We start from the raw sequence: 14,090 nt of genomic DNA on the forward strand, positions 1-14,090 counted from the left end.
TCAACTAATAATGATGATGATGATAATAATACAGCAATGACCCTGGGTCATTCTGCCCACTTGTTTCTTTTTCTCTTTCCCTAAAGCTCATAACGCTTGACTAAATGACTACACAGGCTTTTCAAATAATGCACATAGGGTTGTGATGCACCTATGACATCCTTGGGCAACACATAATCTACCCAATCGATGAACTGCCTTTCCGTGAGATGAACCGTGGCAGTCATTTAGCACTTACATAAGTACTCATCCTTTTCGTGACTTTAAGCAGACAAGTTTTTACATTAAAAAGACTGTATCAGGAGGTATCTTTACAAATCCACGTGTGCTCAGTGGAACACTTGAAATCTGTTGTGCATCAATCTGTTATATATAATGCAGCCTATGTTAAATTACTGGTGCAAGGAGTCTACTGGAGTTATCTTTTTAGCATACCCTAGTCTCTGCGCACTGTACTTTAAAAAAAAAAAAAAAAATACGGTACTTCCTCAAAGAAAGACTGACATTACAAAGGAAGCAAATACTGAGTCCAAATACACAGTGGCACTCTGAATTAAGAGGCTGAATGTCCACCTCACTTGAACTAAAGGAAGGAAACAAAGAGGCTAAGACAAACCTGTATGTGTGGCCATCCCCTCAGGGAGTCACCAACCCATGTGTTTTGTAACTAACAGGCACAACGAATCACTAAACTATTCATGTACTCAAAAGGTGCTCTGAGATTAAGAAGAGTTACTGCGACAAGGACGTAAACATACATACGTTCATTTGGTCAACGAGATTCGAAAAACAGGGACGGGCACTACAACTTTTTCCACAAGCATACCCTGAGTTCATTAGTTACGGACAAAGCTTGCTGGCGCTTACACAAGGACAGTACATCCCTCTGCACTCCGGGAGGATCACAGAGAATATAACACACAGAAAGTTTAAAGGAGATAGAGTAGTTGCACAGATACTGCAGGTCGATACCTTATCAGAGACATCTATGGCCCATAATTACAGCAAAGTGTTCAGAACACCAACCACTTTGATCCAATGAAACAATTGCTATCTCTACACAGCAAGTCTAGGTTAAAAAAACAAAACAATAGACTTGCAGGCAAAGATGTGAAATACAAACTAAATGTCGTTTCTGGTTTCACTTTAAGTTTAGTCTTTTTTAAAGTTGAAACTTCCCGTTTTATTTAACAGTAGCTAGTACAATAATTGCATACATCTAAAACAGCAATGACAGTTTGTAGAGACAAAACATAATAAGAGCTGCACAAAGTCTGATTTATGTGGCCCATGTGGTAACTCTTAAACCTGCATTTACATATAAAACCCTCAAAAAACAATATGTTTCTCAAGATTTGACCTAGTGAAAATAAATACTCATTATTTAAGATTTCTATCACATATTCATAATGCAACAATGAACGGACCCAGTTTTTTTTCCAGAGAGATGTATCTGACCTCAAGTTAGGTGTTTATTCAGTCTGATGAAAAAATAGTAAAAGATCGTTATGTCGGTGATCAAGTATACCAATATTCCTAATGCCAGCAACTACAGAATGAATAACCCTGTCGTAAAGAAGGCATATAAGCGTATGTGTGAACACACCGTATGAAAGGCTCTTAAGAGCAAGTAGGATCTTGTCTCTTATGTGCTTTGTTTGCTGTGGACTGTGAGCTCCCTCTCAGAGGTGACGCTGGTGGAAGTGGTCTCTTTACGGCTGTCCCTTGACTTCCTCTCAAAGGTGGAAGTGGAGGATGTTGTGCATTCTTCCCAAGTCCGCAGAGGGAGGACTCGACCAGCCAGGCTGGGCAGGTGGGGGTGGGCACCTGAGCGTCCCTCTGTAGTAGTGAAGCAGCTCTCTGCGGCAGAGCTCTGGCTGGGACGGCCCTGTTTGCAGAACAGGCCACAGAGCAGAGCAAGGAATTCCTTCCTCACACTACGGTGCATGTAACCATAAATGTAGGGGTGTAGGCAGCACTGTAAAAAAAAGAGCACAAGGGCAAGGGAGGACAACCAGGGGGGTACAACTGCTGTGGTGCTCATAGATATAGTATTCAGTATGCTGTAAGGCCCCATGCTGACAATGTATGAGGCCATGATCACAAAAACCACACGAGCTGCCTTGCAGTGGTATTGGAAGCGTCTGTGCCTAACTCGAACAGGGTATCCTCTGGCTGAGTAGGGGCCATCAGGTGAACTTGCCGACTGGGCCTGGGGCTGCCGCGGTGGACTGCTAGGTCCCTGAAAGTCCTGTGGGCAGGGCTGGGAGTAGGATTGTGTCTGTATGGGGTGCACGAGAGCGTTCTGCCTCCGAGCTGCTCTGAACACCATCCAGTAGCATCCAAGCATGATGAGCACAGGCAGCCAGAAAGAAAAGGTGGACACCACAGCAGAGTAGGACAGGCTGAAGGACCATACCACTGAGCACACATTGTGGTAGCGGTCAAAGCCAATGACCCCCCAGCCATACAGAGGAGGGGTGCTCTGCAGGAAGCTGAGCACCCAGGTGCAGATGATCAGGTTGGTGCCCAGGTGAGGGGTCATGCGGGTGGGATAGGACAGAGGGTGGATGATGGCCAGGTATCGATCCACAGAGACAACTATAATGGTGTTGACCCCAGCAAATGCAAAAAGGTGCATGAGCACCACCAGGGCCTGGCACAGTCGGGCATCAAGGGGCCACACACCTGGCACGGTGGCTGCAATGGCAAAGGGCATGACCAATATGGTCTGGAATAGGTCTGCCAAGAGGAGGTTGAGGACAAAGCGGTTGGCCACGTGAAGTAGCTGAGGCTTCCTCTGGAACACCAGTAGAACCACCACGTTCCCGAACAAGGACACACACACAATGAGAGATATGAGCACCATCTTCACCACGCAGTTGGCAGTGGAGGACCAGACTGGGTCCTGACTGGAGTCGGCGAAACCAGGCCCCCAGGGAACGCCAGTGAAATTCGTGCCCATACCGGGGGCCTGAGAGCTTTGCATTGTTCGTCCAACACCAAGGACAGGGAGTGCATGTGTGCCTCACATCCAGCGGCGCGCTGACATAGAGTCAGGTCAGTCTAATCTTGATCGGCAGAATGGCAGGAGAGAAGACCAGCTCAGGTTTTGTTTGCTTTTACAGGGTGTCACAACACAAAGCTGCTGCAGCTGATGCTCCTCATTCCGTGGATCCCAGGTGCACAATTCAACGTGCACCTCGCCTAACACGGCATAATCATCCATAACATGTGGACACAGTACAGTGGACTCCTCCAGGAGTGGACGGCAAAGCTGGAGGTGATCAATACCGACTCGCCGCTCGTCGTGATCGGTGATCGATCACACAGAATAGGCCTTATTCTTTTTTTCTGCAGGGGGAGAAGCAGAATTCGTCTGGCGACGGCAAATGCCAGCGCACCGGCCGCCAGCGTCGACCGCCGAGGTCCAGACGGGGGCTACTATCGCCGATCACTGCTCTTAAAAAGATGCACAATGCCGCGAAACGACGGGTGACGTGATCCCCCGCTTGAGGATGCTCTCTCCCCCGTTTCGCTCCCAGCTCAGCCTCCACTCCAGTCAATGGCAGGCGAGCTTTCACGGCTCAGCTAACACGTTCGCTGCGTGTCTTCACCCAGCGGGGGTCTCTCATCCAGACGAGCGTATCTTTCCTGCGCTGCTCTTTTTTCGGATTTCACGGCAGATCAAACATTTATTATGTTTTATCAGCTTTGATTCCTCCTCGGCGGTCTTAGGCTACTTACGGTCGGGTCCTGTCTGCGAGCTGTCAAGAGAAACCCAAGGACACCTGCGCTGAAACCTCCCCAGGAGCTCGTCACCGACACCCCCCCACCCCCACCCCCTCCCATCCGTTTTCGCCTTTTGTTGTAAATGTGCAAGTGCGTTTCACGATCCTGTCTCACACTTTTTGTACATGGTGGAACCATAAGGTAAAAAACCTTGTCCCCGTGTTTCATTGTCTGAAATCTTTCCGTCTTTACTGGAAATTAGAGGAAAGGGGAACAGTAGAGACCATTGATGTGAGGGTTGCACACATACATCATTATAAATCATTCCTTTCAGCAAACCTGTAACCAGAGTCCTATCTATATGGATCAAATTTAGAAATCAGTTCACAAGAATTGTCTTTCATTCAATCTTTTTCTCCCCATAATGAAAAGGCCGATTCTCCATTCAGCCATGGCCTATAGGATCTCAGTCAGGTTCACAAATCTCCTTAGTAACAACAAGTGATTCAGTCCGGGGGCTGTTTATGTGATTCCCACATAATAGGGAGGCTGTGGGCAGAGAACAACATAGGTCTAAGAGCAAGCTCCACTGCAGGCATCTCCGCAGAGCAGCAACCACTAGGTTTGGGATTATGAGGTGTGTCAGTGTTCCAATATCCCCGGCCTGTACAGCGTTTCTGTGGGGAAAGATCTGACTTGTGGCTCAACACCTTGTGGTACCATGAAAGCAAAAACATCAAAATTGGAATACAAACTGGATTGTTTCTAAGCTTTTTCCCCCACGCCGCCCATTCCTCAAACACACCATAAATCACGTATTTTAAACGTTTTCCTGGAAATATCACAGCAGTAACATAGTTGCTTGACAGCACAGTCTCACCGCGAGCTCCAATTAGCAGTTGTTCTGGAACTTTCTATCATACCACATGATCTTCAGCAGCTTGCCAAGATGCCACTGACTTGTGGATGTTCTAATTTCCATTTTTTCCCCCCCAGAGCACTTGAGTGACCTCTCGTCCATGATGGCTTAAAATGAAGAGCTTCAAAATTTGTTCTTGACTTTGGAAACAGCATTTGAGGACACAATCTCACTTAAAGGTCCTTTTAGTGGTTGTGCTGGTGCTTCCAGTCATATCGCTTCGCCTTTGTCGGCAGGTCGTTATTTTCGTTCCGATTTCTTCTTTCGTTCTGCAACGCTTCAGAGCAGGTGTCCCACCTGTTCTTCCTAGGTTTCATACAGACAGAAGAATAAGGACAGAGTCACACTACATACTTCAGTTTTTTACTTCTTTACCTGACCCATAGTGTTTCAGTACAAATCCCAAAGTACCGTAGAATAAAATCTGCACATATTTGATCTGAAACTCCATATTTGCTGTTATACTTGGCTGCAACCCTGTTTGACCTTTACCAGACTTGACATCGTCACAAGAGAGGTATGCAGATTTTTTGGTTATATTCACTTGTAGATTAACAGAAAAAGACCCCAAAAACTTTTAAGAAGCACTCGACATAAAGCAAATAACGTATTCGCCTTTCAAGCAGTTACTTTGAACTTAAAATCTTCATTTCCAGATGAAAAAGGGAAATGAACTGCATGTGTTCCATTATAACAACTCTTTCAGGTCTCATTATTCAACCTCTGACAGGATGAAACTGAAAACAGAGACTGAATCGATAAATAGAACCCCACTGTACCCATCTGAAATTAATTTAAATGCAACTTCTGATGGTTGCACTGACACAAAAGAGCTTGTACATTTAGTGTTTAGGAATATGTGGATAGCTCAGTTTCGATCAAATCATCGCAACCCTGGAGCTGAAGGTTCTTCTGCGAATGATTGTATAATATACACATTTATATAAGGCACCATTTTAATCCTGTAAACAGAAAAAAGTATGTGTCAACATCTCAGCCTCTCTAGAAAAAAAGACTTCATTAAGATGCACAGAAAACAAAAGCAGTACTACATTGCGCAATCCAATTAGTCTGTAGCTTACACGGCCTACTAATCAACGCTTGTAATTAGCCATTTTATTTCAAGTCTTTGCTCTATCTGAGCTATCAAAAAGCCCTTTGATGTGACTCTCCAGCACCCTGTGTTTTAGATTTAGATTGCAAATGAAATGCTAGTGACCGCAAAGGGATGGGGAGATGTTTCTGTGTTCTTATGTTGAATGGACTGTGGTTCAAAGGGAGACCTCCAGGCCTGCTACCCCATGGGATTATTAGACTGGTATTACAGTATGAATGTTCACCGTGGCCTCAGGTGCCCATTTCTCTGCCTCTATAGCGCTGCCATTCAGTTTGTCCCCCATCCAATGTCACTCGCTGACACCTATGGGTCGACAAAAACAAACACACAATGGGCAGGAAGGGCTAGCTCTGCAGGCTCACAAAAAAAAAAGCTATTCTCTCTTTCTCTCCCCATCTATCACTGTTTCTCTCTGTTTTCAATTTAGTTTATCTTTCAGTCAATAGGGGCTTTATTGGCATGGCTGTATATGTACAGTTATGCCAAATTACAGAGGTATGAATAACTCTTTAAGAATCTTGTATTATTACTGTTTTTAATGTGATGAAGAGAAAAAGACAAACAATACAAGTCCCTAATTCATTTAAACAAGAACCTGGCAGCACTGACATAGTTTCCTTTCTCTAACTTGAAAAAAAAAAAATTTGAATTTGTATATTTTGAATTTGTTAAAATGCATCTCCCTGGCTTTTTATAAAGCGGCATCTTTACCTGTGTGTCTGCTCCCTTGATGACCAGAACATATCTTCTCCTTTTTTGATTTTAAAAGAAAATTTTGAAGTCAAAATTGATCACTAGTTATATTTTTTAAAGATCTATTTTAGATCTCTGACGTGATAGAGTCTCATAATGTTTCAGTTCAAGAGACTGACGGATTGAAACAATTTTGATTGAAGCAGAAAGGCTAGCAAACAAGCTGACTGGTACACCTCCCTCACATATTGCCTTATAAAGGTGTTATGGCTGATGAAAAACAACTGCCTATTGTCCACTGCCTAAAACTTGCCTGCTCCTGAGAAAAACATCTTAATCTTTGGCACGCCAGCCGCTCTTCCTCGCTTCACTGACACTTGTCAGTCTCCTGTGAGCTAGCTACCTGCCCAGCACCAAATGCCACTAGGTAGCAAAAGAACTACAAAATAAGCTGACAGATTCACACCCTGACATATTGCCTTAGGAAGGTGTTATCGCTGGTATATTAGCAAACAAATACCTATTGCAAACTGCCCAAAATTGGAAAAGTATCCTTCTCTTCCTCCCTCCACTGACACTCAGACTTCTGTTTGGGAGATGTGTCGTCTGTCAGCTTGTTTGGATGGTTCCTGCCCTCTGCTGGCCGAAATTAGACTCAAGCAGCTTAGAGGGTTTTGTTTAGGACAAGTTGAGCTTGAGGGAAGGAACAGAGAGGAGAGGATTCTTAGTCCCCACCACAACCACTAACTGTCTTCCTTCCTCTGCTTATGTATGCCAGCAATGCAGCTGTTGGGATAAACAGTCAGGAAAACCACTACCATGTATCCAGACAACACCCAGCATTACTGTCGCTTAGTTAACTTTTGGTATTTCATAATTGCACATTTCGTGCAGAGGAGCAAAAACACTTTCATCCTCTATGTGTTTTAACAACTCGGTGTTTACATATTTTTCCTGTGGCAGCCAATCATTTTATCCAAACCATGTTTTACAATCAACTTTACAAACTGGGCCCAAATTTCCAAATTTGTCTATATATATTGACAATCCTTGTATTAAATCAGGTGCGCTCCGAAAGGGAAACAATCAAAAGTCAAAAAAGGGGGGCTTTTTCACTCAAAAGGTTTCTTCTTTTTTTAATTTTTTTTATTTATTAACTTGCATGTCGTAGCACAGATCTCTATATCTCACACACATGCAGACATAAAAGATGTGAATATAATGTAACGTTTGGAGCGAACAAGTGCTTGATATTTGATATTTAGGAGATTACAAGGAAAATGAAGGCCTCGTGACATTAGAGCCATTCCTTGTCGTCAAAGCAATTAAGATTACGACTTAGTTTCTCAGTCAAACTAATTTCAGCAATTATCCCCTCTGATGCAATGAACAGATGCTTGATTAGCAGTAAATCGAATCACTTTGTCGATGGCGCAATCTTGAATGAGGCCTACAGAAAAGGTCAACAAGTTCTATTGAAGTCAATACTGACATAGGGTTCTTTTAACTGATAATGTCACAAAAGATCAGTGTTCACCGCAAGAAACTCTAAAAAAAATATGGTATCAGCAAAGACACAATATCATGTCAGTGCCTACACATAATTATATAATTATGTGTACACATAGTTATATAATTATGTTTAGCCATAAATATATAATTATGTAAATATACTTATTTATAATTAGAATTTGCAATTCCTAATATTTTGTATTGTGGGTTTAGTATGTATACTTTGAATTTTTGTTTACAGAGTATGGCATTTTCAGCAAACCTAAACCTTTAGGGTAAAGTCCCTGTAATACATGCACTTTAATCCAATAATGCTGAGGTAATTTTCAGTGTTGGCAATACTGTCGGGCCAGTTTATCTAAACTGGTTTGCTAATGCACCAGACCATACCATACTACTAAGATTAGTATTTCACTGTAGCTCTCGTGGAAAGAAAATGAGCAGTATTCCTGGATATGATGCAATACAACAACATGCTTAACAGGGACAGTTTAAAGTTAGCACGAAGGTGATCAGAGCCATTACACTGGCGATAGTTTCCCAACAGTGTTACTGAAAATCTTATTTTCAAAAAAGTATCATATACTCTTTTAAAGGTATTTCTAGAAAATATAATATTTTGATTATTTAGGCAAAATGATAAACATCTATTCCGGAGCAAAATTAGTGTTGAAATTTGTCATTCTGAAGCCTGTTTAAGAGGTCATCATATTTTTTAAAATTGTTTTGTCTTTATTTTCTATCTTGCTCCCAACCATAAAAAACAAAAACAAAAACAAAAAACTATACTGGATCAACAAAAACTAGATTATCTCATCAGTGCAGCTCAGGAAATAGTCATTCCTCTGATGCTCTTATTAAGAGCCCAATAGAGGATGAATACAGGTCTGGTTGAATGCAGGAATGTGCTTAATTAACACACTCTTTTCGTACAGAGGGAACATTACACGTTTAATTGTGACTCCTCTAAACATTTGGCTCATACAATGCAAAGTGTCTTTTTGTGTGCACGATGAATGTCAATATGTCCTTTCTCTTGTCAGGAATACAGGAATGGAGGAGCCTCGGCATGAGACACACACAAACTAAAAGATATGCGTACACATGCACACACATATGATAAAACATGGTTGCAGTGGGCAGCTGCAAAGAGAAATCTCTGTAAACAAACAGAGGAGAAACGGATTGAGAGCAACCATCCCGGCACTGCCGTCTCTCTTATTGCACAATAGCAGTTGTCTCCGAGGCCCAAACAGTTTAGAAGTAATTACTAGTGTTTTCCCCAGAAGGTGATTACTTTGCCACACTTGGCAGCCATTGTCACCGGCCGCGCACCACACTCATCAGCCCTACAAAGGGGAGAAGTGCTCGATTGATGATGAGCCCTCTGTGGCTTGGGGGGAATTTAAAAGTACTTGTATGAGGCTCTTTCAGGAGATTAACTTGCAATAAGGGCTACCTGCCATGGACACATTCCCTGTATTCATGGTGCTAGCACAAAGACTTTTTTTAAGAGGGGCACAGCTGCATGAAAGCAAATGGTGAATGGGGATAATAGTCACAAAAGACAACAAACCTCAAGTGTAAAGAAATAAAGTGTTTTTAAGATGGGAGGCTTCCATTCAAGACCAGACTATTCCGTCTTTTGACCATTGAGGATGTGGCCACTCCACCACCCAAGGCCTCACTCTAATTATTTTAGGACAAGACATGTTATGGTGCAAAGTGGCAAAGAGAGAGCACTCCGGACCAAAGTGCACTTTAATTCAATCATTCTATTTGACAGATTCCCCCTTCAAATGAACGTCACACATCAGTAGACCGGCACAGTCGGGAGGCTCCTGGCAAGGCCTTTGGGCCCTTTTGGCTGAGGTAAATAACACAGGAATCACATGCACTTGTAGATGTGAGTAAACGTATAAGGAGATATGAGTAGATGTCTTATTTAATGGTGTATTTTGCAAAAGAATGCAACTGTGTAAGGAGGTTCGGGTTTATTTTTTTATCTGGAAAATGCAGAAATCTTCAAAGGCAGATTAGACCACAGCCACAGGGGCCCAGATCCGATTCCATTCATTAAGCAGAGAGAGAGAGGGAGAGACAGAGAGCGAGACTGCATGTGTCCTAGCTTGCCTAAATGTGAAAATTGCTCATGCCATTATTTCAGATGAGAAAGTGGGAACCGAATGGATTTGCTTTAATATAACAGACATGGGATACCACATACGGAGAGACGAGGGGGGGGGGGCAGACTTCTTTGCTTTTGCTCACACAGTGGAAAGGCCCTGACAGGTGTGCTTTTGTATGCGTATGTCTATGTGAGGGCGAGGCAGATTGTGTGTGTGTGTGTGTGTGTGTGTGTGTGTGTGTGTGTGTGTGTCTGTGTATGTGTGTGTGTGTGTGTGTGTGTGTGTGTGTGTGTGTGTGTGTGTGTGTGTGTGTGTGTGTGTGTGCGGGCACGTGCGTTTGCGAACGTGAAAAAACACAGACACGAGGTGTGTATGTGTGTGTGCATTCTCATGTGTGTATGCGTGTGTGTGTGTGTGTGTGTGTGTGTGTGTGTGTGTGTGTGTGTGTGTGTGTGTGTGTGTGTGTGTGTGTGTGTTAAGCCTCTCCACGTTGTGCTGCCACTCCCTGGTGTCGAGAGAGGTCTTCTCACTTCTTCTTGGTCTGGTCTTCTAGCAGGCCAGGATTCAGTACTGATCTTCACAACACTCAGAGTAACTGATCCTGGGATGCCTGAGATGGAGAGAGAGAGAGAGAAAGTGTGAGCTTGTGCATAGTGAAAAGCCAGAGGTAGCTGATGAAGAAAATAGCATAATTATAGTAAGTTACTCGACCATTTTGGTGGTCTCGCTTGTCTGGATTAGTTCCAAACTATTTGAGAAAGCCGTCAACCCCAGCCTGCATCTCGCATCTCTGGTAAGAAAATTTAAATTGTCTGCTTTTATGTTAGAAATGACTCTGCATTTTATTCAGTTTCACAAACTATAGTATAAAATCAAGTAAGCTATATCTAAAAATGTTTGTCTGATGCCTGCCAGGTCTTGCAGTTAAAAAAATGCCAATATTGCCAAGCGTGCCCGTACGCCAGCTCCTGCCTCCTCCGAAACTTGGGTTTGAGGAAGTATCACTTCTTTAATTTTGACATCAGTGCCATGGTCAATGAGGTGAATGGCATTTAAAGGTCAGAGGTCACCTCACCTAATTTAGTGATCAGGGATCAGAGATCAGGGAGTAATCCCAAAGATGATTCTGGATAACCTCTTTGTTGTAGGCCTTTTGTTAGAAATGTTAGGCATAAGTTAAATGTATACGTTTTTTTCTGTAATTTTTAGGGTACATTGCTCAAGATAAACCACAAAAAAAAAAAAAAGTTTTCTGGATAAAAGTTTTCTGCTTTTATTTTGGCAGCTGTAGACTGACGTAGTTTTACATTTGACCGCTAGATGTCAGGGTTTGACTTGTAACAGTGCACTAACCCCCGCCCCCCACCCTTCACCAGCACCTGAGGGGGAAACTTGTGAGTAGCCTACACATGGTGTGACAGCTTCCCCAGGAAGCTCGGGTGACATTTGCCTCACTTAATGACACAAGCTAATTAATCATTAGCTGTCCCAGAGGTATTGCTGCTAGAGAGGCTTTGTCGTGCCTCTCCCCAGTAGGGGGTCCCAGCCTCAGCATGTTATGTATGCATAACTGCCTCATCCCACGCTACAACGTCTTAATTCTCACCCGTTCAGCTAGTTTGACTGAACTGCACTCGTTCTATTTCAGCCCTTCATCTCGGATAAAGTATAATCTGCAGAGAGATTGAATACCCCAATTTTTCTCAGCCTCTCGCATGTAACATAGTGGACCGTGGAGTCTCTTTCCCTATGTAAGGTAGGGCTCAGTCAGTGTTGTAATTGCCTGCACTACTGAAGAGGAGAGATTTTTATTGATAGTTGATTGGGCTGACAAAATGATGGTGGTTTAGATTTGCTCCACCAATGGTTTTAACTACATCGCTTCATCGGGGCCCAATAGACACTTTTTTCTGAGCTGGTGGCGGTGAAAGTTTGGCTTATCCTTTTCTAAACCCTCTACCGTCAAAAGTTGGAAATGTAAGGGAAGATCACTCTCTAACGCCACGCAAACTGAAATGTTTTATCGTGGCTCCGCTCGAGTGAACTCTAAGGTGGTAGAACATTTTGAATTTGAGTGGATGTGTATTTGATGCAAAGAGGGCCATGTGGGTTATGAGTAATTATCTCTCATGGGGAGAAACCCTCTCTTGCTAGGCTTTGAGTTCAACAAGAATGTGCGAAAAGCCTTTGCGAAATATGAAGGAGATGAAATCTGCCCCCTGTATGTGTTTGTGCCCCTGCAGCATCATTATTGCCCCCCCCTACCGGGTGTCAGGCTGGTTTTGGACAGATCGAGCCTGTTCGTCACGTACTTCGGGCTCCAGGTGATGCACTCAGGCTTCCCCTTCACCCAACAGAGAAGAGTGTGGGGTCGTGCATATGTGCACGGGGCCATTGGGGGCACTCGCTGATGAGGGCTTGGGCTGCAGGGGGGCTTTGAAAAATGTTAGAGGTTTTGGGATGAGACTCAAGGTACCCTTGGGATGCCGTGACCCCTGACACCTGCTTGCTGGCCCTTGTGCTTTGTTCTCTGACCTGAGAATGATGTGTGCATGTGGAGTGATACGCGCCGGTTTGTAGCTAATTCAAAAGTTTCATTTGGACACAGGTTGCAGTGATGAGTCACCAAATGACCGCTGCACACTTCAGCACCGACGCATGCCCACTTTATAGTTGCAATATCACTGTGCCTATGGCGCATGTTGATCAAATATGTTACTCTGTATTAGCGTGTAATGTTTACCTTAATCCACTGCAATCCTTGATAATGACTGCCGTTATAATATGAGGAGAGGTAACATGTTTGCTCCCTTTTATTTGTAATTCATTTTCTCTTTTGATGATTTTTCTGTACATTTCATCTGTGCTGGATTTGCATGCAAACTGTGGCTCCTACATCAGAAACAATTCTTGTAGTCCAATATACCTTGGTTAAAATTATTCCATTTCACGCAAGTACCTACTTATTGATATGCAAAGGAGCACTGGGTGAGGCTTTATCGCCCCTGCTCTGCCAGGTGCCATTTAATATCACTTGGATATACACAAGATCCTTCATTTCAACTCTAATCACAGGCAAGATTTCATTCTGCCAGGAGCAGCCACTGTAATTCTGCAAGTATAGTACAAACACTGGCACTTTTACTGCAGTGAAGATATAAAGTAAACTTGAATTCTGATCCATAGTGGCAAGAAAGAAGTCTATAAAACAAACAGGGGTCCTGGAGTGAGCCAATCCTGCAAAGATGAGAGCCACTGAGGTGCATTTATATGCTCTTATTGTACTCACAGTATGTCACCTTGATGAAACTTTACATGATTCTTTTTCTCTGTGCCATTTGAAATGAAGCCAGCTAAGGATAATCTTGTGCAAGACATTTACAGCCTCTCGTGGATACAGACGCTGTAGTTTGTACATCCCTAGCAGGAAGCCTTTGGAAATGACGCAGGAACAGACAGGAAGAAGTTACTGTTCTCTGGCTATAGAAGTATCTGCTGAACCTTTAAGATGCAAAGCTGGATCTGCTGCCATGTTTGCCTTCCTCTCTGTCTTGGAAAACACCGGGGCGTTTCCCTCCCGTGGGAACCCCATCTGCAGGCCTAAAGTGATGGCACCACCCTTTCCTCCACACCCACCACCGTTCCCTGTCAGTGAACCAAACACACACATGCACACACTGAACACGGAGCTGGCTGTGCAAATGCACCTGACAGAGGCAGCAGCGTTTGTGCCCTGGAACATATTTAACAATGCAAACTCAACACCCATCCCGTCTCAGCAGGAGGCCGCAGGAAACAGATGAGGACTTGTCAAGTTGATCAGGAAAACTACAGCCCACCTACACTTGCCATGCAGTGTGCTCACACTGCCAACCTCTGGGCTTATTAACAATGAATCAACATAATTTTCTGTAGAAAGCAGTGATCAGAGCCTATACTGTAAAGCTAGTAGTAACGGAGTGATAAAGGGGAGGGGAATAACTTGTCA

At 43.5% G+C, this 14,090-nt stretch overlaps 1 protein-coding gene across 1 annotated transcript; it reads right to left on the reverse strand.

Annotated features, from left to right (window-relative positions):
* Nucleotides 1-1,645: 1,645 nt before the first annotated feature.
* On the reverse strand, nucleotides 1,646-2,989 carry gpr101 (G protein-coupled receptor 101). The gene has a single exon (XM_040120765.1). The coding sequence runs from the start codon at nucleotides 2,987-2,989 to the stop codon at nucleotides 1,646-1,648; it is 1,344 nt and encodes a 447-aa protein (XP_039976699.1).
* Nucleotides 2,990-14,090: the final 11,101 nt, after the last annotated feature.

Source organism: Xiphias gladius, chromosome 23, assembly GCF_016859285.1.
Source record: "Xiphias gladius isolate SHS-SW01 ecotype Sanya breed wild chromosome 23, ASM1685928v1, whole genome shotgun sequence".
Lineage (NCBI taxonomy): Eukaryota > Metazoa > Chordata > Actinopteri > Istiophoriformes > Xiphiidae > Xiphias > Xiphias gladius.